Raw genomic sequence first — 26,191 nt, 5'->3', positions numbered from 1 at the left:
GTAGAAATCCACAATTAACGCAAGTGTTCAATTTTATCACAATGTTGTGACACTTCGTCGGAATTCTAGTCCCCAAAATTGTCAAAATTGTCCCGAAACAAAATGCAATTATATGACATAATGATAATTTATATTGGATAATTCCAAAATGATTATGTAGCCAATTGAAATTCTTACTAATGCAGGAGCCGTTCTCTCCAGCTTATCATTGAGTCTATAATGCGAATAGAAAGCCATCAGCATGAGAAACAGTAAAACGGCATTCGATGTATTCTTCACTTTTCCTGAAAGAGACATTAAGTAAATAACGAGACATATAGAAAAATATATTAATGATTCTGTTGGTCTCACGATTTGGAATAGTGGCCATTGCCAATCCGCAAATAATCTCCAATGATCCAACAACTCGTCTGTACCATTTGCTGGGTACTTTGAAGTTGAGTAACTCCGAGAGTGGAAACACCTTGGCATACTTAACATATTCTTTTCGCTGTGGAAAGAAGAAGAAAAAAATTTTCTCGCTGAAGCAACAAACAACAATGACTTATCATTGCAGGTAGGAATGTGATAAATTTTAGCAAGAGTTTGGCATTACACCAAATGTAACAAACCGCTCAGCTGACGAACCACTGTTATGTGGCAAATAAGATCGTTAGTGCAAAAATAGAAAGCGTAGAAGGTTTTGGCTACCGAAGCTCCCACTCAGATATTTATTGAATATTCCCGAATTTCATAAGACAATTCGATTTATTTTAATTCATCTTAAAATTAGGCGGAATTCAAACAGAACTTCTCAAACCAATTCTCCTACGTTATACATCAACAATTATTTTATCAATAGTCTTTGAAAATTTGTGAATATTTAAAGGAAATAAATCGGGCTGGTAAAGAAAATAAACGAATGAATCCACAGATTGTAAACCTCATCATCCTTTTGAGATTAGCTTCAAGTGTTTATGCTTTTCATCGCTTGCATAAAAGCTTGAATAAATAAACAGGTAAAGTGCATGATCCAAAAATGTAACAACTCTCGAAGACAAGTTCAAATGTCTTCATGAGTTGACCCTGTCATCCCCACACGAGTGCGTCCCACGCTTTCATTACATAACAATCCAAATGACTTGAAAGAAAAAAAAAAGTCACACGACATAATTAAATGAATTTACCAAATCCTTGTGGAGGTCCTTGCTGAGGTACGAAGTAACCTTGATTGTTCCCACGAATACAAAAAATATTCCAAGAAGTACAGACAAAGATCTCAGAACTATTGAACCCATTTCACAAAATTTCTCCCTTTCTCTTCTCCAAAAAAAAAGAAAAATAAATAAATGAAACGCACACTCGAAACTGTTGGTGCGTCAGAATAAGAGACAACCGACGGTTTTGACGAAAAAAAGCAACTGCCTGAAATGTTTCTTCACACCCCTTCACTCAGCACTCGTTAAATTCTCATGATGTCAGTCTTAAATGAGCACCCAATCTTTGAATTATGGGGTTGAATTGAAAATTCCTGGTGTTGTTGACAATTAGAAAAAAAATGTGACAGGTAAAAATGATAATTTGCTCTTGCCACTGATGCTATTGATAACCGTCCATGTTTCGTTGGCGACAGCGCAGAAGAAACCACACACACATCCGAATTTTCGCCTCCAATAACGTCATTCCGCTGTACTACGGACTAAGTCCTCAGGGAGATCAAGAGGGGATGGAAAATCATTATTATTGGATAGGTTGAAGGCAGATGTTCCCTCGGTCACTGGGAGGCTGAGAGAGCGAGAGAATAATACGAACGACCGAAGGAAAATCTGTGGAGAGTACAACCCCCAGCATCTGCTCATTTTTCCTAAAAATACGTTTTTCGAGTTTTATGATAAAATTTTAAAGAAAAACAAGTAGAGAATAGATTTTATATCGCATATTATATATTATTTTCGCTATTTTCTCTATTATCTTTTCCTTTTGTAAATCAGCTTTCACTTTTATTCCATTAAACTTTTCAGTCTCGTCCTCTAGATTCTCAATTTCGTGACAGAGAGAAACCAAAAATGTTATGCAATTGCAACTTCAAGCTTCAACAAAACAGGAAATTCTTCATAGATCATCTTTTCAAATCCGTTGCTTTAATTAAGAAATGAAATTTTACAATCTAAGCTCTCATATTCTCAGAATATTTTTCGAGGCATCGATGTAATAAACACAAAATAATTAGTATGGATATTCAGGTACCTCATTTGTTCGTAGAAAAAAAACATTGAAATATGAAAGCTCCTAGTTTCAATTCCCTTCGCTACTGATTCTCGTCGATATTGTGCTCACTCGCCACAACCGTCATGGAAGTAGAACTATCGGTTAATCTGATTCTCCTTCTTCTAGCTACTACTATTATTTTATCTGTTTTAACATCACTGCTTTTTACACTGTTCTCCTTTTCCCTTGATGATGCTCTATGGGGCTGAGACTCATTTGATTTCACTGTTTTCGATACTGAGTCGATTTCTTGGAGAATTACTCGTGGACTTTGAAGTGCTTGCAATAATTTCGCACTTGATTTCGGTGCATCTTCGATTTTAACATTCTCGTCGGCAATTTCTTCGCGAACAGGAGATTTTGTTTCGTTACTTTCCACATCTTGCAGAGCAGTATTTGAGATTTTTTCGGTGTTATCTGTGGCTGAATTTATTGGGAAATTGGAATCGTTCACTGGAATCGTATTTGGCAGTTGCGTGTCCACTTGATCATTAGAAACATCAGTTATTTTTTGATTCAGTACTGACTTGCAGGTGTCCTCATCTGAAGAATCCCCGAGGATGCTGGTGAGATGCACCGATTCATTCGAAGTATCTTTCTCCGATACCTTTGCAGTCATTTCTATTATCCCTTTGCCATCTTCCGTATAATTTTCTTTGCTGTCAGATACTATTTCAGATTTCGCTTGTAAGTTTTCAGATAATGACTTTAGCTCATCGTCCTTCCTCCTCCTCGTCTCCTGGAAAAAATCTTTATCGTTGCTCTGCAGCTTCTCAATGAACAGCTCGATATTCTCGATTTTTTCCTCTTTCAAGGAATCATCCAAGTTGTACGATACTTCATTTTCAGCAGGGTGAATCTGGTCGTCTCTCGAAGGCGACACTTTAATTTTTTCAATTCTCGAAGATAACGTGGAACTTGGAAAATCATGAGTTGGACTATCAGGTATCTCGCCCTCTTCCATCCCATCCGAATCGTCCTGCACCGTATTCTCCTCTTTAATCTCTACCTCCAGTGGTTTGTCCTGCAATTTATTCTCTTCATTAACAATTATTTCCAGTGGTTTATCCTCTTCAATGTTCGTCCTCTCCTCGGAATATCGTCTTTTTCGTTCAGCTGACAGAGACTTTGACCTTGATCTCGGTTTTTTTCGGATATAGTCTTCCCTCATCCTATCTCCCGGTTTCGTCTCATTTATCATTTTATTTATATTCTTTCTACTGACACGAGTGTTTTTAGGAGCTTCCCTAGGCTTCCTCAATCTATCAATTCTCTCAAAAATGCGAGGTTCTCTCCTCCCCTCATTTTTAAATTTACTCTTATCCTGAATATTTCTGTCCAGTCTATCATTATTTCTCCTCCCTATTCCTAGTCGCAACTTCACTCTTCTAACAGGACTCACCTGTTTTCGAATCAGTCGCTTCCAATTTCTTGGATTTTCTCTTCTGCTGTTCTCATACCTATTATCAATTATTCCCTTTCTGCTTATTCGGTATTTCCCCTTCTCCAAATCATGTCCACGTGGTGATCTGCTCCGCCCCCTGGAATCTTTTCTCCTATCTAACAAGGAATGAGTGTCCCTCCTGTCCCTCCTCTCTCTGCTTCTCTCTCTGCTCCTCTCTCTGCTCCTGGATCTACTCTTGGAACCACTGCCAGTTTTCTGATGCCTGGAGCCTCCATGTGAGTCTGATCTGTCTTCATAATGTCGCTTTGTATAAGGTTCATCCTTAATTGTCTCCCCAGGGCAGCAATACTCTGCCTCAATCTCCAGCCTTTTGCTGGATGCAGATTTATCTCCAGAATTTTTCCTTCGACTCTCATTCTCGTCTAACTTTCTCCTCTTATTCTCGTGATTGTCCCTCGTTCTATGATAATCCTGTTTCTCTGATGATTTGGCATCATCCAGTCTTTCTAGGCTCTCCCAACCTCTTTTCCTCACGTTTTCAGAGAGTTTTTGGAGGTCTAAGGGAATCAGTCGATACTGATTTCCCTTGTCCTCTTTATTTTTTACGACGTCAATATCTTCAGGGGCTTTATCGAGGTCTGGGTTCTGAGTCTTCTCTTCCTGGGCTCTTCGAAGGGCTTCAGCTTCGTCTCGGGATTCTTGTTCGAGCCGTTTTTTCAGTCTCGCCCCAAAGAGTGTCACTGGAATATTCTCCGATTGATAAAAATACTCTTCATCTTCTGCCTCGTCTTCGTTGATCAACGGGCTGCTGTACTCCGTTTCCTCCTTCTTTATTGTATCATTAACTTCTTTCTTTATTTCCGTGCAAGTCGATTCATCTTTCGGGGGCAGAGAGATGACTGAAGGTCTTGGAGTTATCTTCGGAATACGGAAATTATTATTTCGTCTGAAAGCTGCGTTGTCCAATCTGTGGAGGAATTCAGAATAAACCTTGAAGAACCTTTCTGTAGCAAACTGAATATCAATTATTACTATAATATTCCTTCATCAATATTATTCCCAATAATATTGAGATTGCGATTGAACTTACTCCTGGCGAAGCTCTGAGATCATCCTATCTTTTCTTGAAATTTCTAATTTGGCTGTTTTATGAAGAGACGATATATTGGTCTCCAGAGATTTAGAGTATTTAGTTATCTTCTCCAATTCATCCCTGAGCTCTTCAATTTTTCTCTGCAACTCGGTATTCTCTTCCTGCAACTCTTTGACTCCCTCAGGAGTCTGCAAACAATAAAAAATAATATTACACTACTTGTCCAATTCCTAGTTCCCGCGAAATTCGGGATAACCTAAAATTCATATTTCTCACAATCTCAAACTTGTCTTCATCGAAGTCATCCAGATCTCCATAAATATCGATCTCGTCATCCATCACTTTGGCTTTATTTTCACAAAGATTCTCGGGTTGATTGAAACTATTTGTTTAAATATTATATTTTATTGTCGATGACTGTGTCGCATCCAATGCGCAGTCTGTCGCACTGTTGAGCTGCCAGAGGTGAACGTTCGACAGATTCAAAATGAAATTTTTTATTAAAAAAAATATTACGTGCACCAGAACTGAGTAATTATTGTTTTCTCCACTATCCAAATTAACAACTTCATAACTTAGATTTTTTAAATAACAATTACGTTTTCAGGGGATATAATGGAAAAATTATCTTCAGAGTCTGGAGTCTTGTTTATTGAAAGTCGATAATTCGGGAATCCCTCTTGAATTAATATTGTTTAATTATAAATAAATGAATAATATTTATTTTTTCAAAAATCTATATTTATTCTTTCATACGAATACAAAAAAGTACAATGCCATTATTTTCGAATTTCAAAATGTTGAAGAGCAAGAAGTGTTTAGATAGACTGGCGTTTCATCTTATTTTTCTTTCTCTGCTCCAATTTCATCAGAGAACGAAAATGTTTATCCGATCTGACCCAAAATACTTCTGGGGACTGTCTTCCATCATTTCCAGACCCATTGCCAAGGGACTCACTCTGCAATAGAATCAAAAGTATTAATTCACTGCTAGACCCGCGATTTTACAAATCAATCGACATTGCATACCTTGACACACGTATTCGCGTTCTCATCAGTTTCTTCATTATATCTTCTCTTTCTGAAAAACGAAAATTCATATTTTATTGCACAATCCATCATTTTATTAAACAATTCAATTATAATAATCATTTCCTACTTTATAGGTAGACAATCTGCGGATTTAACTTCTGTAGAAGCGGGCGATTTCTCTGCGTTCTGCAATAATACGACACGTTAATCATTAATCCATTAATTTATATGATTTATCTCCTCTTTATTCATTCCTGCTAATTTATTTTAGTATTGAAAAGGCAAAGGATAACAATTCCACTTGTTCTCCGAGGATTTATCGAGGATTTTCATTGAATATAAGACAAATAGTGAAATATGTCTCAAATCCTCTTTTAGAGTAGAATAAGATATCTAAAGAATTTTTTGATAAAAATATTGGATTATTTTCACTGAAATCGAGGAAATGGAAATCTTACCTTATTTACTGTTCCAATGCTCTCATTATTAATCACCCGGGACTTCCACCACTTGAGACCAATATTTCTATAGACCCAGTACATGTATCTCTCGCATTTGTTATTCGACTTATAATCGATATTGATGCCAAGAGTCTCCTGTGCTGTTTTTTGAAGTGCAGATGTTGAAATCATCGTTGAAAGTTTTCCTGATACCCCATTCTCCACCAATTCACTTCGATTCTCATCGAAATATGCAAAAGCTGCGTCCAGAGTTTCATCCCTCGGTGTTTGAACAGTTTCTTTCTTATCACCCACGTCCCTGTAGCGTTGACAATCTCTGAGGATTTTTTTTCGGTACGTCTTTACGAAGTAATTGAACTCATCAACTCTGTCCCTCATATCTGTGCACTTGGAAGACATCGCAGAGAGACAAATGTCGGCTATTGTTCCAGGAATTTCTCCATCGCCTTCGAAAATACTCGTCAGAGAATTTAAGACGACACACCGAATGAATCTGCTGTACATTTCCTGACTCGTTGTCATAATCCTCATAGTGACTTTGGTATGGAGTGCAATTTTAATAAATATTCTATTGTTAAGTGAATAAAATACTTGAGAGTTGAATGATGATTGTTTTAGGAAAACTTTTGGCACTTTGGGCGATTACAGTGTATGGTCTCTCGATGGAGATGTTTTCACATCGCCAGGTAAACACGAAATGACCCGGCGATACCCTTGGGACTTCATTCGTACCCCGGATTTCCATGGGTCATCCTGGCGAAAGGGGCAGATTTTATTGCCAGGGTAATATAAAGCCACTTTTGCTATTTCTTCGAGGTATTTATTCCTTTCTCCCTCTTTTGTTTATGAACTTTCCATGAACTGAGTCATAAAAGTAAGACACATCATTCGTCCTTTGAATTTTTCAGTGATTTGCAAGCGATATTTTTTTTTAGTCATCTTTTTTGTATTTGTCCTGACGTTTAGTAATTGCGATGTGTTTTGGATTGAAAGCATTTTTATCCTGATGTTTGAGTTGAAGATAGAGTACAAATTATTTGAGGATAAAAATTATTATCAATTATTGTCAAGCATTCAGGCTAATTTTGTGACACTTTTTTACGTTTGAAATGCAATTACGAATCTGCAATGCTACGAAATACATGAATTTTTTATTGTTTGCTACAATAAATACACGCGGATAACTCGCGCATCTCACGACTCGTTTTTTTTTTAATTTTCATTGGGAACTTTTATTTGCTGATGTACATCGCGTCGTCGAGGGCTCCTGTGAGAATATATTAAAATGATACAGTCGATACATAAAAAATGAAAAACTCTTTTCCTCCACGAAGAAAGAACGCTTACTTGACAGAAATCATCATTTTTATTGTTCAGCCTGAGATTTTGCAATATTCGTTTCCTACAAAAATTTTCAAACGAAAATTATTACGCGCTGCTATTTTCCCTCTGCTAACAAAATATAATAAATCAATTCAAAAAAAGAACTCACTTGAGGGGTAAAGAATTGATCATTTCCGTCTGTCGCTTTTTTTTATTCGGTAAAGACAATTGCTCAACTGAGTCCTGCGAAATCGAGGAAACAATTTTAAAATAAAAGTCTCTCCCAAATATTCATTAACGGGAAAAAAAGTATTTGTTTTCATGAACTCCGTAGTCCATTCAGATAACAATAATAACAATAATAACAATAATAACAATAATAACAATAATCACAATATTATTTTTTTCACGTAATGATTTTCTGGTAATGACTGGATAAATTCGTAAGTAAGAAATACTTCCCCCAAATTAATGGATATTTGTAAAAGTAAATAAGTCATATCAGTGAATAGCAATTTCTACGAGTACTACAGCTTAATCAATGGGATATTATTACCTGAGCAGGATTAGTGACACCAGGTTCAACATTTTCTCCATTCAAAACCCGAGTTCGCCACCATTTGTGGCCAATTGCAGTGTAAATGGAGTAAATATACCTGAGGTAATGATCACTCGAATTGAATTCCAAGATGAGTTTGTTTACACACAAAGCTGCTTGCTTGAGATAAAAGAAAGGGACGGATTTGGGTGGCTTTCCCCTTTTGTTTTTCTTGAGGATGTCCTCACGTTTGCTATCGAGAAACGAAAGAATCCGAAATTCTAGGTATTTTCTCGGTGCCTCGAATGCCAGAGTATCGTCTACAGCGAATTGTTGGCAGTGTTGAATAATTGTGTCTCTGTATAATTCAACTTGGCAGAGAAAATAATTGACTCGATGATCTTCGAGGTGGGTAAAGTTGGATGACGCCTTTATGCAAGTACCTATGACATCCTTAGGAAGATTGTCACTCGATGTGAAGTACTTTAAGTATGAGTTTGAGACAATGCATTTGATTAGGCGATTGTAGGATTTTTCTTTCGACAGTATTGCCTCGAAATGTGGCATCTTTCTTCATACTATTTTTTTATTAACTAACCAACTGCTCTAGGAAACGTTTGGACTTTATCGCGACTGAAATTTCACTGATTCACTGCGAATATCACAGCTTCTATGTCATTCCAGAATTCATCCTCGAGGGTGGGGATAATATTTGCGGTATTCAAGGGCACGAGGCCACTGGTAATTAAAAATTATTCGAGCACCCGATGACAAATCGATTGACAGGATAATCGGATCTTCCATGGATTTTTATTTCCAATAAAGATTCTCATTTTTATTCTTTCATCTCTACTATGAAAGTATTCTAAAAGTAACGGAAGGATAAGAGAATGTGAGATCACTTAAGTTTCGAAGAGGAAGAGTAATAAAAGTCTAATTAACTGATAAGAAAGCTTTCGATTCAAATATCTTTGAATTTAAAAGGGAGATCTCGTCAATTTTGTTGAAACGATTTTTTTAGAACTCCAACTTCAGGGATATTTCTGGAAAAATGGATTAGGGAATATGTCCACTTGGTGCTGCATTAAAAAGTGCTCTATTATGTTTAGTAATGATAAAATATGAAATACTGATATTGTCAAATAAAATTAACAGTTTATTTCGTAAATTAGGATGTACACAAATACCAAAAAACAGTATTAGCAGATAAATAGCGCCGATATAATACTATATCCTCGATTCACATTATAATTGCTTTTTCCTCGCCGAGTTCATCAATATTTTAAAATGAAAATTAATCATTGTAAATAGTAACGCTCGTTATATTTCATTAATCAATAAACAACAGCGGATCAACGATTTCCGCATTACAATATTAATAATAAATGATTTTCAATAACAAAGAACAAAAGCAATGATCAAGGATGATAAATGGGAAGATGAGATCCCGCTGATTTTTGTTTGTTAAGCGGAAAATACAATGTGAGCAATGATATTCATGGAAAAGGGAAAATATCATTAACGATTTATCTGCGACTTTCATTCACTCATGCCGATTGAATTTTAATGCGATTTCATAAACGCAGAGTATTTTCTTATCTATGGAATTTATTCAATTCATCAACTATTTTTTTTTTTCACATTTTCTTGGGATGATTTTTGTGGTAATTTTGCAGGATTTAGACAGATGTAAGAACTATACTCTATTAAATTATTCAACATCGTTCTATGGCTCCGTATGTGCAAAATAATAAAATTATTTACACTTCAATTGAAACTAATACCTTTAATTGTTCTGTCACTGAGAATGCAAAAATTAGAACCCTGTCCGACGAAACGCATGAATTGTATTATTATTCGTTTAGCACAATGTCATTTTTCGAATATTTTTTAAAGTTTCCTCTAGAGGCGAACGACTGGAGATTCGGGCTTTAATTTTTTCGTGGATTTTCATTATTTTCTTTGTCTCCTATTTATCATTACTCTCCGTTTGACAATAATTGGCAATATATATTATGTACAAGAATAAAATCGCATTGTATTGATGCATTGCTAGTGATCAATGCGTTGGCACCGTTGTCAGCTTCTTTTTTTTATTTAATAATGAATTGAATATTTATACGCTGGTAAGAATAGAAAATCTAGATAGAAAGAGGATAGAGAATGTTATCGATTTTATTTTTGCTTTTCCATTGATTTACCTTCAGTTACTCCAATTATTTCTCATGAATTTTTATAGTTTACGTTCGTCGGCTCAAGTTAACGAGAGATACGACTTTTTTTTCAATTTTGGCACACATTAGTATGTTTCAATTAAGCTTGATGGTCCAGCGACAACAATGCAATTATACTATACTTATTCTTTTCAAAAAGCACTTTCCTGTTTGATTTTTTTTTTCTCCTCAGGAGTTTTTTGTTTTCTTCCTCCAATCGAGACTCTTGAAAAAAGGAAAAGGAACAGAGTCTACAAAGGATGCAACACAATAGAGAAAACGACTGAATCTTTTGATTTTTCGCGTCATAACGATTCATTAAATTAGCTACGATTTTTTCATTGAATATTTCCACGATTGGTTCGCAGATATCGAAGATATTGAGCTAACATTCGTTGAATTTCGTAATGAAAACTCACCTCAACTCGGATTACTAGAGATATTATACGCGAAATGGAAAATAAAAATGGAACAAACGAGACTTATGATCACTCCTGTTCAACACTAATATCAACAGTTCTGACTCTCGAGGAATCAGTAGGTAGTAGTTGCAGTCTCTCTGGCTCTGCATCGAGCATAATAATACACATAAAACTTTTACCAGACGCTTGATCACGTGGATAAATAGTAACTGGTGCAAATTTATCAACAGTCCCGTCTACATAAGAACATAATTTCGTATAAACCTGAGGGAAATGCCGGCGTAGTGATACCCCGCGCTGTCTGAGTTGCCTCTGAATATTTGTAAATCCAATTTCGCGTGTTCGTCGTGTTGTATTTTGGCCGTGATTTTCAGGCAACGATGTGAGTACCAGTGTCTCTGGTGAGTCCATTTCACGTGTGATAGCTGGATGATTGGATGGTGATGATTGTAATGCAGTGGGAGCTGGTGCGACAGCTGCTGAAGATGACGTTTGAATCTGGTGCTTATTTTGGGATGGCGATGCAGAAGGGATGACTCTCTGGGATGGATCCAGACGAATTTTACCACATCTTGATACGAGTTGACGTTCCCATCTGACAGCACCGCTGGATGGTACCTCACTGACAACACAAACGGCAACGAACAGTACCAGTCTTGTTTCTGGATTGTAGGTCTTGCAGAGACGCATTATTTCAGTGTAAAGTTCAGCCCCCATTTCACTAGTGAGCAAGTCAGAGCAACGGACGTACGTCGGTTCACCGAGATCTTTAAATCCATTGCCGATGAATTGTTCGGCTGCTTCGGGACTCGTGAAGAAACATTTGACAGCTCCACGACCGTGAGCTGAATATCCCCGTTTAGCAAGTGCAGATATGTGCTTTATCGTCATTGGATCCTCTTTGGCTGATGAGAGGACCTGTCTGCACAGGGTTCCAGCACGGTAATGGAGGCAGGTTCTACGGTGACGTGGCCAGTGCGCTCTTCTGCACTCTTTTGAACAGTAGAGATAAGTGCAATTGTGACAACTCTTGTAGATTCTTTTAGCTTCTGCCAGTGTTGTACCGTTGCTGCACTTGTGATTGCGGCATTTAATGAGTTTGTCCGATGTACCTGGGAGATTATCCTGACCACTGTCAAATGATACTCGTCGATGCCGAATATTTGAGGAGCTGCGCGAGGACAAACGATGGGGTGGAATAATATCACTGCCTTCACTTCTCCTGCGTTGGAGTAAACCACTGACGTTGTGACAAGAGCCTCGACCATCTGGACAACTTGTTGGAGACTCTGGAGCTCCTTTAGCGCACTCTGTCACATAAAACAATTCCATGTGCCACTTTTACCATTTCCTTTACCCAATTTTTCATTAATTTTTATCATAAAGTGAATCATCGTACATTAATACTTTTATAGTGTCGGTGATTATGAAAATGATGATATGAAGAGTGAAGAGATTGTGTTTTAAATTAATATGCATACTGTTGAACATTCATTTGCAGGTCAGTACGATTGGGGATCGACGATCAATGAGCTACGATTAATGCAAATTTATCTGTTTATTTATTTATTGATTTTTTTTTTTTTTGGTGATGGAGAAAAGTGAGGATCGTCAGAGCTGAAACTTACATAGTCCTCCTACCTTGGAGGTCTTGGTGCAGGTCACTGCAGCTCTTCCCTGTTTTTGAATTAGTCTGACTGGTTGTACCACCTGATCGGTGATGGCGAATTGCCGATGATCCACCACCGGTTGTTGATATTGATCCAGGACCTGGGCTTGGTGTACGCGATGCCGGTGGCAGTCCGAGCAATGAATCGAGTACATCCTCTAGTGTCGTTGAACCGGGACTTGGCTTATTGTGAAGAAGAGCTACCGATGCCATCGCCTCATCATCCTCGCTCTGTCCCGATCCTAACGATTTTCCAAACCATCAATAATCTCTTCTCATTAATGCAACTCTACCCTCCTCTCGGCCTCTAATTCCTATATTTTCACCTTTTTTTTTTATTTAATTTTTTTATTTCATTTTTACGCATTGGATAATTAACAAAAATTCCGTTCACCACTCAATCCGATCCGAATTACTTCAATTTTTGAGTTGTAGTGAGTAAAAGGGAGTAATTGACAATTATATACCAAATAAAATATTATAAAAAATTTATTATGTCATTTTCCTTGTTTTGTTTTATATTTTTAGTTATCAAATTTCATAATAAGCAATAATTTTTTCAGTTGTAATATTTTTTGTCATTTTTTGAGATAAAATTTCGAGTTGTGCTATTTTAATGGGAATCATCCAGACTTTTAAATGACTTTTAAAATAATGTTCGGATTTACTGCGAGGGTAGAGCTACTCGAAGTAAGAGATTGGACATTTGTTTCAGCTTTTTATTTCTGATTATTGTAGGCAATTGTTGAATTTTAAAAGACAAGTTGCAAGTTGATTATCTTTTTCGGCTCGTCGTCATCCTCCGAATCGTTGAAGAATTATTGACCTCTGCATTCCGTTCACCAGTGTTAATGTGTGTATCTTTTAAGGAATATCGATAATTGGCTATTGCAAGGAGAGATTAAATATTCTACGAGATATTTCAAGTTTTCTTCATTCAAGTGGAATGTCTTTTGAGGGTGCACGCTAATAGGATATTGTAAGATAAATTGTCTGAGTGTATCTAAAGATAAAATTAGCAGTCAGGGTCTAATCAAACAGAAAATCTTGTAAATGAGAAACGTGCATGTGCGTGATAAAGTGAGATTACAGGTACATTTGAAAACAGTAGGTGAAGTACACATAAAATATGAATATTTGCTAATAAAAATCAACACGAAAACAACAGAAAATGATTACTTACCGTGTACATAATGTTTTCAACATAATACTACATAGTAACTGGTCAGCTACAGCTAAATAAATAGTGTGAGCGAGAAGAAAATAAAGAAAATAGAGGAACAAAAAAAAAATACAAACAATAATTTATTCTATCAAGAATACGTTACTACAAAGATTGAACAAATAAGTACAGAATACTTGCTGTTTCTTTATCATTTAATAGAAGAGCACTCATTTTTTTTCTTTTAATGAACGTAGGATGGTTTGAGCTTAACAATGGTAATTGTAAAATGCAGCTGATTGCAACAAGTGTAACACGTTTAATTGTAAAGAAAATTGGCATTATTGCGTAAGAGCTCAAACATTCCACTGGATTTAAGAATAGTTTCATGAGTAACATTCAATTAAAAGTGCTGTAGCTTCTGTAGCAGTATTGAAGAAACAAAGAGACGACTTTCCTCAATTAAATTATAATATATATTTATCAATATATGTACTTAATATGGTTGATGAGAGAAACAATAATACATGAAACTTAAAAATCATGGGGAAACCTTCACAAGTAAACAATTATAGGCAAATATTGAACAACGAAAGAGTACACAAGCATTGGTGTGACAAACAGATACAAAGATGATTATTATATATTTTTTTTTTCTTCAAAAAATATACTAACGAAGGTAAGTTAAAATTATGTACGGCGGAAAAATAATCAGGTGGCGAGTGAAAATGGAGATTTAAAAAGTTGATTTTTTTGTGTAAAAATTGAATAATTTGAGCTTTGGAATGAACTAAATGTGACATTGTGCAACTTTTCTGCTTATCAATTTCATTCAACAATGAAGACATCGTTTCTGATTCACGTTAATAAATCATTCATTTCAATGGACAATCTGGAAGTACTCTATTCAATGCAAAAAATGGAAAAATTCAGTGTGGATTGACAGGTATTAGCATCACTTGCGAAAAAAAAAATCAACTCGCACAATCTTGATCTTTGACTTGTGATTGAGCTATTGTCCCTCACACGTAATCCGCTATAACAATTAAACATTTACTCAACGCTTGCACATCAACACCGGGCAGTCGTTGATTACAATAATTTTTCATCTTTTTTTCAATCAAATAAGTAAGATGATTGAAAACTAAGCATTATTTTTATGTACAAAAGGTTTAACAATTACTTTGCCTATACAAGTGTGCAATATTACACGGTAGAATTATATTTCCAGCCCAATACTTAATCGACTCATTGTCTCTCCGAGATGTACATTGGTAAAGGATTCATTTTTCTCTCGTGACTCTCTCTGAATTTTCACAACTTCATTTCTTCTCTTAATCTTAAAATAACCAGAGGAAAAACAAACAAAAAAAAAATGAAACAAAAAAAAAATGAAAGAGAAAAATAATCAAGTGTAGGAATATTTGGGGGAGAGAGAACAAATGGTAATTAGAAAGATGGATCCGCTAGGCGAGTAATAACTCACCACGGTTGTGTCGTTGTTGAGTGTGTCGATGTTGCTTTTGTTGGTGATAATGACAAGTTGATGGTGATGGAGATGGACACAGACACGTTGTACTTCTCGTTTGCTGATCGTGATCCCCTTTATGGTGTCTAGGTTCGTCTCTAGTCGGTGTCAAATCCAGATATAACCCGGATGTTGCTGAGTCCATGCAGCTGCACGATTCAGTTCCCACTGCATTACATCCTGCACAGCATTCGGTGTCGGTTGCCAAGCTCATAGGTGTTTCCGGGGAATCAACTCGTCGTGAGCCAACAAATGAACTCTCCATCCAACACAGCTTTACGCTCCCTTCATCATAAAAAAATTAATTACATCAGACCGAAAAATCACATCAAATTTCATTATTCAGAAATTTGAAATCACGATAACAGGAAATTTTAACATTTCAATTTCCATTACCCTGAGCTTCAATTAACTGATGAAATATATATTTTTCACTTGCAATAAGGAACAATTCACGTTGCAGCATCAATATATTGTTATTATTTAGTTTTTGTTAGTTATTACCGCAGGCCCCCCGAATACATACTTAATTCAGGGTTTGTGTTGCTCTGAAATCAAGGTGATTGTTAACGAACAAAAGTATAAAGCGCCAACGTAAAAGGATCAAACGAGAAAACTTTTGGTGCTCAGTTTAATAATTACAACAGGAAAAGTGGGTGAGGAGAAACACTGGAGAAGAGAAATATAGAATAGGAAAAGAGAAAGAGATAGAGAGAGAGAGATAGGCATGAGTGAAACGAACAAAAAAAAAAAAATAAAACAAAATTACCTTTATTGTGGAGTATAATAGTGGTTGGCGATGGTGTGGTTGGTTGATTGTGGTGGGAATATTTTTTCTAGATACTTAAAAATCGTTTTGTTATCACTATCATTTATTCAATATAATGATTTCGTCGGAGGGAAGACTTTTGCCGTTGCTGTTGCTGTCGCAGTTGGTTTTGTTTTATTTTTTTACAGTGATTTTTATTTGGGGGATGTCTCGATGGGGTGGATAAGGGGGCAATTAATGCTCACCTCTGGGACTTGTGGATCTCGCTCCACCTCTGTCGTCTCGATCGTCGGGTCGAGGTCGAGGTGACAGCCGACCACCACTACCATCACCAACACCACTTGCAACGACCTCCTGGCCGCTTTGCACATAGTGCACGATTGCCGATGTCACTTCTTTTATCGAATTCCTCACCTCAATCTGCTGATTTGTTTGTTGCTGCTGCTGTTGGCATTCAACCAGTGACATTCATTTGATTATCATTTGATCCGCCTTTGGCATTTATTTTATTGTCTATAAATATTTATCATTTGCATTACAATAATTCGGGATAAATCAAATTTGTCTTTTTCAATTTTCAATTTTAAATTTTAGTTCATTTTCATTAAATTTTAATTCATTTTAAATTTCTAGTCCATTCTCCTGTTATCCTGACTCTGATCGGGAAACATTTTTTCATCGCTGTTGAAATTTACAAGAACACTGGAGGTCAAATTATATTTAGGCAGAAGACCACAAGAGGAAGGAATCATTTATTTCTATACTAACCCAGGGCTATATTATTCGATCAACCTCAGATGTCTTTAAAGGATAAATTTAGTAGCCTAAATTTGGCAGTATAATATAGCCTTGGGGTAGTATAGAAATTGAATTTGTTAATGGCTTGTAATTAGTCGTTAATGGAATGAAATGTCTTCGCTCAATGGAGAATTCCATGATTTTTATATTTTTTAAAACTCATTTAGGTACAACGGTTTCTCTGGTATGTTTTATTTTTTTTCAAAGGTAGTTTAAACAATTCTCCGACGAAACTGCCGAAAATGTGCGTCGAGTGGCGATTGGCAAAATACCAACTAATCTCAAGGAATGTAATCTCGCTTAGCATCTAATTTTATCCTGAAAACGTTTCGCACACGTGCACGTTGGCGAATTATTAAAAGAAGAAAGGAGTTGAATGAAGGAGGCGGAAAAAAGAAGTGACAGCTGCGAAGAGAGCTATTTTCTCTTGTCTGGCAATTTAAAAATATTCACTTTTCGCGGTAATGTTTAATCGATTTCCAATAAATTCAGTCATGTCATGTGACTCCCCATGACGTTGAGATTAACCGTTTGCCAATGCAGATAAATTATGCCCTTGGCCTTTAGCATGACCCAATTACATATTTTTGTCACGTCTAATTGGAGTTATGTGAGATTTTTTTTTTAATACACGACTGAAAATCTTTGCACTCACCTTTTTAGTATTTTGCAGTTGAGGAAGTATACCCTGAGCAAGACGTTCAGCTGGTGTTCGTGGATTGGCGAGACGTTCTTGTGAACGCCAACCGAGATAAGGCTGACGATGATTGAAAGACGAGCGTGCAGAATTTGCTGGTGAACTGCCAGCACTGTTCAGCAGACTCGTACTCCATCTTGAGAAGACCGGAGGTGTTGGGCTGGGACTCAAAAGTGCCCCTAAATCGTTTAATTGCCATTTTATTAAGAGAAAACATCTTCAACTCGAAATTACTCGAGAGCTCCAACTGCCGCATTAAGGATATTTAAATCCCTTTGATAATTTTCCAGAGAAATAAAAAAATATGAATTTTTGTTAAAAGGATTTTGGACATCCGTAAGTGACACAACGATTTCCAAGAGGAATTACCCTCGAGGGAGTCGTCTAGATCGATTTAATCAAATTTCAATTTAAACTGACAGACTGTAATATATCTACCCCAAATTCGCTTCAAAATTTGACAACACAATCACAAAATAACACGTGAAATAATGTCTTGATCTGATGACTGTCACAATTTATCATATTTCGAATTATTTGGCAAATTTTGTGGGATTTTGTTAAATGATGACTGATGTATTTCGAATTCAAAGCATACATTGTCAAAGCATGACAGATTTTGGCAGAGTGCGAGAATTAATCTCCACAAAAATCTTGTGAAATGTGACAGAAACGGTGGAATTGATCTCCACGGAGTAAATATTAAAGTAAATAAAAAGTTGTATTACCAGAGGTACCGGTAGTTGGTTGGCGATTGGAAGACGATGACAGGGACGATAGCGATGTAGTTTTGGAACCTAGTGAACGCCAACCACCGTGTTGCGATGCATCCGAGTGTCTTTTCAACCGGAAACCATCACGAGCTGCTGGTGAATTTTTATACCAGTCTGGTACATTGAGGCGTTGAAGTGATCTTTGTACTCTCAGCTCGTGCTCACTTGGCACACGTTCTCCAACTTTTTGTAACTCATTCTCTGGTGGCTGTGGAAAAATAAACAAATGATCGATTCCATCGACTTTCATACCTCCGAGTCAAGAGTTCAAGTTTTCACAAACATGAAGAAAAAGTGGCCAGGAATATCATCAGATAAATCACCACCAAATGGACAGTATTAATTCGGAGAATTTGAAAAGTCAATTTATTTCAGGGGATGATTAATTCAGTGATTGCTCTATCCTAGAGCAATTACAGTATTTCAAATTGGTGGCAAGGAGTGTTTTGGTATCTGGAGCACCGAGGAGGAGAGATGAAAGTTGATTTGGTCGTTTCGACGAATTTAGACTGAGTGTATTTACATGACATAGCGGACCATCACCGTAACCATGTTTCAGATATGCTGTTGCATAGTAGCTGGTGCAAAATTTTGAGAGCAGAGAGATGGTCAGCAATGTGGATATATATAAACCCTTCTAAGTTTGGACTTTCCTCTGACCTCGCGGGGCATAAAATTTCAACAGAATTACCCCGAAAATGGGGTAAAGCTTGAAAATTTATAAACTCTGTCCAATTCACCCTTTTCTCTTAATTTCCATTCATGATTACGTGAATTGTTATTTTCCTAAAGTTTTATCGCATCTCTTTGTAGTATTCACTGTCAAATTCTCTATCCAATTTTACATCAAATATGAGAGTGAACAATAATAATTAATGAGATGTTTATTTTGTATTCACTAATTTCTTATCTTTATCAATTAACCTTCAAGTGATCGACATATTCGCCTTCTTCCTCAATCGTAGGCACTGCTGATACTCCGAAGAATGACAGCGGAATATTTAATTGTTCCATTTTATTTAATTACTTTTGTCGATTTATTATTTGTTTTTACGGCTCATCTCACTGGTGCATTTAACCACATTTTCACATTCACTGAGACTCAACTGCACGAACAGGGATAAATATCGAAAATATCTGTCGTATCTTCTCACAAATTCTGTGACGAGCTGTTGTCAAAGATACAGCAAGTCAAGATAATTACAGAAAAAATTACACCGAGAGTACAATGGATATAGCTTTGATTAGTAAATGACGATAAGCTCTGATGTCATCCATTTTTATCGTTTACTCGTGTTTAGCCCTGTGCACTGTCAACATTTGAAGAGGAATAGGGATGACATCAAAAGTAGTTCATGAAATAGAGAAGATAAAATATATTTCAAATTCCAAATGAGATTAACACGTTATAAATACAATCCTAAAACGTCAATCGTCCCGAAATAAAATTAATCAACTCATTATTTCCATCAGTTGTTCAATCATTTTTTCTCATTCCCTGATTTTTTAATTCTGCAAATTTACCACGCGAGATGCATGAATAATTGAATGACAGGCGACTTTACGAACTGAATTAAGATGTCAAGTTTTATTGAGAATGTAAATGGAGTGATCAAAGAGTGATTTCATTAAAGAGAGGAATAAAGTGCACCCCCTGGGGTGAAAAACGCGTTGAAGTAATTATTCCAGAATAATGCGTTCAAGGACTTGTGCAATTAATAATCAAATGTCAATGAATTCCTCGTTTTCGTCGTTTATTTTCCAGTGGAGATTCTCCCCAATTACCCTAGAAGAAATCTTAATCAAAATTCATCATTCTGATAAAAAATCTTTTTGATAAAAATAAAATCCCCCTTCTGGTGAGCCTTTCATCGGGATTTCAATGGAGTCTTGAAAGGAGTTGAGAATAAGGGCAAGAGCTATTGTAGGCAGACCGATATATTGAGTATGAGGATAATTTTAATTGCATCCATAAGCAGAAGAGACAGACCAGACGTTTGAGTAGATTTTCTCATCTGTTCTCGTGTCGATTGACGTAAATTGGTGGGTTGTTGTTGTGCATGGGGTACTGTGCAACCATCTCGAGTTCAAAGACCTTTAGTCCTGAGAAAATTGATGATGACGTGGCACAAGAAAATAGGAACTCTATGCATCTAGCATTATCTAGTCGAATGAAGCGTAGGATCTACTGACGTAGATTTTATATAAAAATATAGTATATAAATAATATATAAATTATAGTTTCAGATTTTATTAGATATCATGATGAGAGAATAAATAGAATTGCTATTTATTAGAAATACTATTTACTATTGAATGAAGATATTATTGGGGATATTAATAGTAAATTAATTGTTGGTAAGAGCTTGGAGTGGTTTTAGATACGTTGAAAGAGGAATTTTCTAATTGTGTAATAGTATATAATGTGTAAATATGTAGCGGGAGATTCGAGAATTCGAAGAACTTCGTATGGGTTGCGGATTTGCTGTGCATTCTTGAGGATTTTCTAGTTCTAGAGGTGCGTTTAGAGTTACCCAGCGAGTGCATGCGTAGAAAATTGTCAAGATCATATTTAACACACAATAAAATTTCTCTCACCTCTGGTAATTAATCGACAAGTCTCGGGGAATAATGGAGAATTTGTCGGGTTCTTGCCATTAAGCCCGAATGCCGAAATATTTTTAGTCTATTCTCAACAATAAACAGCAAATAATGGGATAAATGCGAAATCCACCGTTAGGATAAAACGGTATAAGCGAAGATTTATCGACGCGGATGCAATGGAGATGAGAGACGCAAGTGAAGAAAAAGAGAAAAAGAGATGGATGGAATTGGGCAGTTTTACAATGACCGAAGGGACAATTACTCACTCAATTCTGGTTAAATATTTTTTTAGTTTACTAGAAAAAATGAAAATTATTAGAATTTTTTTTTGTCTCAATTGCAATTTAATTAATAAATTAAATAAATGAAAAATTGATGGGGTGTTCTTGAAAATTCAATAAAATCCCGGATTTTTATGGTGGACGATCAACGATATTGCGAGTACTTCCTGGGCTTTGAATCTCATCATGGAAATGGGACAGTAAATTCGATTTAATTTCCAATTGCCTGAGAGTTGAGAGTTGACGGAAAAATTACCTCAATTTTCCCAATTTTACCGAATTTTTGTTATTTTTTGGACCTGGAAACGACAATTTCCACTGAATATTCAAAGAAATCGGGAAGAAAAAACGGTAAATAAATAGTATGGAAATAGCGGTTCAGAACGAATGAGTTTCTTTTACCTGATATTTCAGAAGTAATTTTCTAACAGTCTATGCGAATTTGTCAGAGATAATACACTCCTATGCAATACGGATTTATCACTCTCGTGCCTGTAAATAGCATCGAACTGTTGGCGTTTTGCGGATAAGCGCACATTTATTTCGCAAGAGAGGCCATGATCGGAGCGAATGAGAAGGATAATTTTTCTCTTTACTATTTTCATTCGCGTGATAGCATGCAGTTATTATATTGTGGCTGCATCGTGGGCACCGGCTTTACGACAAGACTCGCCCACTCGAGTGCTTGAGCACGAAAAATTGATAAATGTTGACTTTTTTTTATTTATCCCATGAATTTCCCAGTGAATTTTACCATTTTCGGGTATAATTTGACTTAACGATCTTCAACGCCCTGTCAGTCGAAATTTAAATAGTAATTATTTATGGGTCTTCTTAACTGTTTTGTGATTTTTTTCGAAAGTTTAGAATATATTTGGAATATTTTTCATGTTAATTCTACCAATGGTTTCTCCGAAGTTTCTCTGAGAAAATGGAAATGTTTCCATTCCCGAGAAATTTCCAGTACTTTAATTTTGGGACAATCAATTTCCAGTGATTGAATTTATTTACGCTGATGTTTCAAAAGAGAAAAGGAAGAAATTAAAAATTTGGATAACATAATTGCTTGGATTTTCTTTAAAAAATAAAATAAAAGTAAAATATTCGAGAGAAATAAACGGCAATTTTTTAATTATTGGGTGATATCTAAGAAATTAATTGAGTTCTTGATCAGAAAAATGCGAATGGATTTTCTGTAAACTTCTCAGCGATGAAAATACCGAGTTTTTCAAGGTGCAATTGAAAGAGTGATTTAGCAAGAGTGTCGTTGCTGTTGTGTGGAGTTGGAAAGATTTAACAACGAGACCTGTGGAGGTAACGGGTCAATACTGCCATAGGGCAGCCAAAGGATTAATAGTCGTCTGAAATGAGAGGTGAATTGCCTCAATCCCACCATCGGAAAAGTACGCAATACTGCGCAACTTGTCAGCGTAGGAGTCACGGAAAATGTCATCTCAAAAGGTTTCACTTCCGGGTAAATAACGTGAATCTAAAGCTGGTGTCTTCAAGAAATTCGAGGGACCTTGAGAGAAGAGAACATTGAATAGCACCTAGTTCTATTTTCTACACGGAACCAAAAAATAATTCTGTCAAATAAATTGACCAGGGCCCATCAAATTCCAGATGAGGAATTTTGGTAAAAATGTCGTGATCGTGCAATAATTTTCCTGCGTCTTCTCTAAGTTTTTCAATGACTAATAAAATTATTTTAAAAACACAGGAAAATTATTGCTTGTGAAACTGTGAGTCATGGGATAATAATAAAATTTCTAAATGGCATATTTTTTAGGTCAATATAATTATGAATAATTATTAAAAAACCAGGAAAATTAGGGCAGGACGTTCTTAATTGTCTTCGACTTTGTGACATCAAATAAATGAATTCTATTTTATTTCTAAGGCAGTTCTGGGGAGATGATCGTCAATACGAACGATATCTTGCCCCGGACTATAATGAAACACATCTGTGAACATGATGTATAATACTAGACCGAGTGTTGTGTGCATATATTGGAATGAGGTACTGGAAGTTTAAAAGTCGAGGCCGCAAGGTTGCAGAGACATAGATAGTATCCACGTGTCGATCAATAAAACACAACTCTAGCTGCTGGGTGATAAAATTTTGGAATTTCATTTCTGAAAAGAAAATATTTAGGCTGTCTCCAGAAATTAAAGGTGGAACGATTTCCTGCAAGTACTCGAATATTCAATTCCACTTGAGGTGAAATATTAATGATATTGTTTAAGAGGCGAAATTACTGCAATTATTACGATAACTATTACATATCATACATATCAATAGATAATTCATCTAATTAATTATTAATAATAATTATTATGGATTCTGTAAAATGTAATAGTGTAATTACGATAACTATTACATATCATACATATCAATAGATAATTCATCTAATTAATTATTAATAATAATAATTATGGATTCTGTAAAATGTAATAATGTATGTTTGCAATGAAAAAAATTTTGTGGCGTTCCAAAAAAATGGCACGTCTTGCGAGATCGATGAATATTTATCACCGCATAAGTTGATGAGTGAAAGAATTTGTTTAATAATTTCTGTGGCGATTGCAGTGATTAATTATTCAGAATAATGTGAAGAGCTGGTTCGAAATGGCAATCGCTGTTGAGAGTTGTCTATTTGTTTTTAAAAATTCTCCCATAGCCAGGTTTAGTGCAATTGTGCATTTGCAGAGAGAGGGAGGGAAGAAAGTTGATGAGAGGGACTGGCAAGATGCCCACTTTTAGAATTGTTTCCGGTGAGTGTGCAAAGGGAACAAAGTGGAAAAAACCATAGCAGATGGATACGGGGAGCTTTGAACAATGTGGGGTAAAAAAAAAGATGCCAAGTCGGGTTAGATCGATTTTTAAATGTTGTCAGTTGGATGGACAATTTCTTACTGGCCTACTGAAATTAATACCCAATGGTTTCTAGTCTATTTTTCCAAATAAAAATGAGGGGCGATAACAAAATGAGAATTAGGAATTGATAGAGTGCGGAAAATCTCACTGACAATGAAGAATACAATAAGCTACCTAATTCTCATTCATGCCTGTAAAGGAGTGCATCTTGAGATTTCCTGAGAGGCAAATGTCGTGGTACAGACAGCGAAAAAAAAAAAAGGTCAGCCACTCATTTATTTCCCAAGAGTCTCGACAAATTCTCCTGCTTGTCTGTCTACAATATTCTTTATGTCCTTTGGCTTCAAAAGGCATTTCACTTTTTCCCCGTTTTGAATATTTATATTTGAGGCTTTTGTGCGGTCAGATGATACAGGCATGGCAGAGTTTGTTTGCGGTTCACAAAGAGAAAGACTGACAGGAAAATAGTCCGATCGGTTCAGATCCACGATATCAGTATAACAATAAAGTGCAGTGAGAAGAGACGCAGAAGATACTATGACTCCCTGATTATTTTCGTATATTCCCGGTTTTAATTCCGAATATTTTCACGTGGCAGATGATATTAGAATTTTATTTTAAAAATTATCATTGTCCCCGGGGGTGGATCTATGCGGATGATTTTATTTATTATTTATTTCTATATTATCTTATTAATTATTACCTCATAGATAATTGTAGAGTAGTCATAAGACTAAAAAAATAATAATAAAAGTCTTTTCTATCGGCCCCAGGAGCTGATCTATGATTTTTGGGGGGTGAAAGTGACTTCCCTCCGAATGAGCTGAATGAGTTTCTTCGTTACCCAATTATCCCACATATATACCAATATTAATAAATAATTTCTACAAAAAGGGTTTTTATCACCGTGACGTAGGGGAGTGCTCATCTGGTAGCATGAGGTACATGCGTTATCTCCCTGGTATAATAGAGTCCACTGTCTCGGGTTATTAATAAGCCTCAATAAAACAGAACAGCATTAATCATGAACATTGAATGAATAACGCGATGAAGGTTTAAGTTTCCCATGCAGCCTAATTGCCACTTGTTTCCTCATAAATACCCCACCACAATTCACCACATTCACTGAATTATTCTTTCACACAACTAAACTCGAAACAAGTATTTGAACTCGGGGTCAAAGATCTCGAGGCCCACGGGTTTTCATTATTTTCTGGATGAAACGTGCCGAAAAGTTCAAAATTACTGGAAGATGTCATTTCGCTGAGCGCAATTGAGTCGCTGTCAATTTTTTTTTTGACGTAAAAATCAGCGGTGTGCATGCGTCTGCGGTAATGTCATGTATATCGATGTTCTGGTTAAAAACAAAGTTAATGAGTGCAAAGGGGTGGTAAAAATTGGCTTGACTTTTGGAATTCACAGTGGACTTTCGATACTCAGTGTTATACATTTATGAATTGCTATAGACCAGGTAAAAAAGGGCCAGGGTATAAATCCAGGTGGCACTGTAGCCGTTGCCTGGGCTACCATTTGCAAAATAAAGCACTTTTTAAAGATGGCATAGCCACATTCAAGGTCAACAAGAGATTATAAAATAATAGTGTAATTTGTGACTCCGTAGAGTCCAATAAAAGTGTCACGTGGCAAATTAGTTTGAGGCATATTCAATCCAATTTTTGATTTTCATTGAGAAAATAAATTACGTTTTTGGAATCAATCCTCTTATAGTGAAAGCACGCTTATAATTTCATTACCCAAACTATCAATTTTGCAATAAAAAATTCGGAAAATAGAATACCGAAAATCGAGCGAAAAAATCCGTGGGGGATTTTTTCACTGGTGAATGGAATATTCCAAAAAAATCAATTGCTATTGATTAAAAAATTGATGGTGTCAGGGGGAGATAGAATTAACTGGGACACTCCGAGAACGATTTTGGAAGAGGAATTGAGAAAATGGTAATGATTACAGACACAAGAGAACTCTCAATCTTCTGTCCTATCTGCACTCCAGTCTATGTTCAAACTATTGATCTCGACACGACAGCGACTCAGAGTATTTCACTCGTGGAGTGCGAGTACATCTTTAATATTTTCCCCTTGAATTCACTATCAATTATCCAAACGCTAATGAGAATTCATTTGGCATTTAATGACGTACGATAAACCGATATCTTTGAATTTCGAGGTCAAGGTGTCGGTGACCAATGACGGAAGTGGCATCCGACGGAAGTGATTGACATGCATGTCATGCGCCCGCATAACTCACTGCCATCCCCTTTTATTCATCAATTAAAAT

At 36.1% G+C, this 26,191-nt stretch overlaps 4 protein-coding genes and 1 long non-coding RNA gene across 10 annotated transcripts in view; 1 reads left to right on the top strand and 4 right to left on the bottom strand.

Moving 5' to 3' along the window:
• Window positions 1–1,606, bottom strand: part of LOC105273386 (transmembrane protein 35) — an 8,961-nt gene extending 7,355 nt beyond the window's left edge. The window contains exons 1-3 of the mRNA XM_011315797.1: window positions 1,167–1,606; window positions 352–490; window positions 178–284 (exon numbers count right to left, since the gene is read on the bottom strand). Coding sequence (XP_011314099.1) covers window positions 178–284; window positions 352–490; window positions 1,167–1,277 — 357 coding nt within the window. The 5' untranslated portion in view covers window positions 1,278–1,606. The remainder of the gene's footprint in view (window positions 1–177; window positions 285–351; window positions 491–1,166) is intronic.
• On the top strand, window positions 1,455–2,126 carry LOC105273387 (uncharacterized). Its single transcript, XR_892898.1, has 2 exons — window positions 1,455–1,546; window positions 1,613–2,126. It is a non-coding gene; the product is annotated as an uncharacterized lncRNA (long non-coding RNA).
• Window positions 2,127–2,218: 92 nt separating this feature from the next.
• LOC105273384 (Serine-arginine repetitive matrix 2/3/4) lies at window positions 2,219–5,353 on the bottom strand. Its single transcript, XM_011315795.1, has 3 exons — window positions 5,022–5,353; window positions 4,743–4,933; window positions 2,219–4,619 (listed from the first exon to the last, which is right to left on the bottom strand). The coding sequence occupies exons 1-3, from the start codon at window positions 5,082–5,084 to the stop codon at window positions 2,288–2,290; spliced, it is 2,586 nt and encodes an 861-aa protein (XP_011314097.1). The 5' UTR covers window positions 5,085–5,353; the 3' UTR covers window positions 2,219–2,287.
• A 131-nt stretch (window positions 5,354–5,484) lies between these two features.
• LOC105273383 (uncharacterized) lies at window positions 5,485–8,744 on the bottom strand. 3 transcript variants are annotated; one of them, XM_011315792.1, is made up of 5 exons: window positions 7,731–7,774; window positions 6,236–7,640; window positions 5,905–5,963; window positions 5,775–5,826; window positions 5,485–5,704 (listed from the first exon to the last, which is right to left on the bottom strand). In XM_011315792.1, exons 2-5 carry the CDS (start codon window positions 6,767–6,769, stop codon window positions 5,564–5,566), a joined length of 786 nt encoding a protein of 261 aa, XP_011314094.1. In that variant the 5' UTR covers window positions 6,770–7,640; window positions 7,731–7,774; the 3' UTR covers window positions 5,485–5,563. The 3 variants fall into 3 exon arrangements, with proteins under 3 accessions (XP_011314094.1, XP_011314096.1, XP_011314093.1); XM_011315794.1 differs by lacking the exons at window positions 5,485–5,704; window positions 5,775–5,826; window positions 5,905–5,963 and adding an exon at window positions 8,118–8,744 and having other exon boundaries at window positions 7,081–7,505; window positions 7,586–7,640; window positions 7,731–7,804; XM_011315791.1 differs by lacking the exons at window positions 5,485–5,704; window positions 5,775–5,826; window positions 5,905–5,963 and adding an exon at window positions 8,118–8,744 and having other exon boundaries at window positions 7,081–7,640; window positions 7,731–7,804.
• A 515-nt stretch (window positions 8,745–9,259) lies between these two features.
• The window catches only part of LOC105273380 (uncharacterized), a 28,877-nt gene continuing 11,945 nt past the window's right edge, over window positions 9,260–26,191 (bottom strand). The window contains exons 7-12 of one of the 4 annotated variants that reach the window (XM_011315786.1): window positions 18,086–18,338; window positions 17,316–17,536; window positions 16,108–16,306; window positions 15,052–15,378; window positions 12,376–12,645; window positions 9,260–12,044 (exon numbers count right to left, since the gene is read on the bottom strand). In XM_011315786.1, coding sequence (XP_011314088.1) covers window positions 10,801–12,044; window positions 12,376–12,645; window positions 15,052–15,378; window positions 16,108–16,306; window positions 17,316–17,536; window positions 18,086–18,338 — 2,514 coding nt within the window. In that variant the 3' untranslated portion in view covers window positions 9,260–10,800. Of the gene's footprint in view, window positions 12,045–12,362; window positions 12,646–15,051; window positions 15,379–16,107; window positions 16,307–17,315; window positions 17,537–18,085; window positions 18,339–26,191 lie in introns of all 4 variants that reach the window. The other 3 variants (XM_011315787.1, XM_011315789.1, XM_011315788.1) reach the window with 3 other exon arrangements.

The sequence above is a fragment of the Fopius arisanus genome, unplaced genomic scaffold (assembly GCF_000806365.1).
Source record: "Fopius arisanus strain USDA-PBARC FA_bdor unplaced genomic scaffold, ASM80636v1 scaffold00005, whole genome shotgun sequence".
Classification (NCBI taxonomy): domain Eukaryota; kingdom Metazoa; phylum Arthropoda; class Insecta; order Hymenoptera; family Braconidae; genus Fopius; species Fopius arisanus.
Note: the sequence above shows the minus strand (reverse complement) of the source record. Positions and strands in the feature narration are given on the sequence as shown.

Coding starts and splice junctions, on each gene's coding strand:
- LOC105273383 (XM_011315791.1), bottom strand. CDS start 8,666: ATGCCACATTTCGAGGCAATACTGTCGAAAGAAAAATCCTACAATCGC. Junction 7,805..8,117: donor GTGTCACTAATCCTGCTCAG/GTAATAATATCC, acceptor TCGATTTCGCAG/GACTCAGTTGAGCAATTGTC. Junction 7,641..7,730: donor ATCAATTCTTTACCCCTCAA/GTGAGTTCTTTT, acceptor AAATTTTTGTAG/GAAACGAATATTGCAAAATC.
- LOC105273384 (XM_011315795.1), bottom strand. CDS start 5,084: ATGGATGACGAGATCGATATTTATGGAGATCTGGATGACTTCGATGAA. Junction 4,934..5,021: donor ATGAAGACAAGTTTGAGATT/GTGAGAAATATG, acceptor TATTGTTTGCAG/ACTCCTGAGGGAGTCAAAGA. Junction 4,620..4,742: donor ATCTCAGAGCTTCGCCAGGA/GTAAGTTCAATC, acceptor ATTCCTCCACAG/ATTGGACAACGCAGCTTTCA.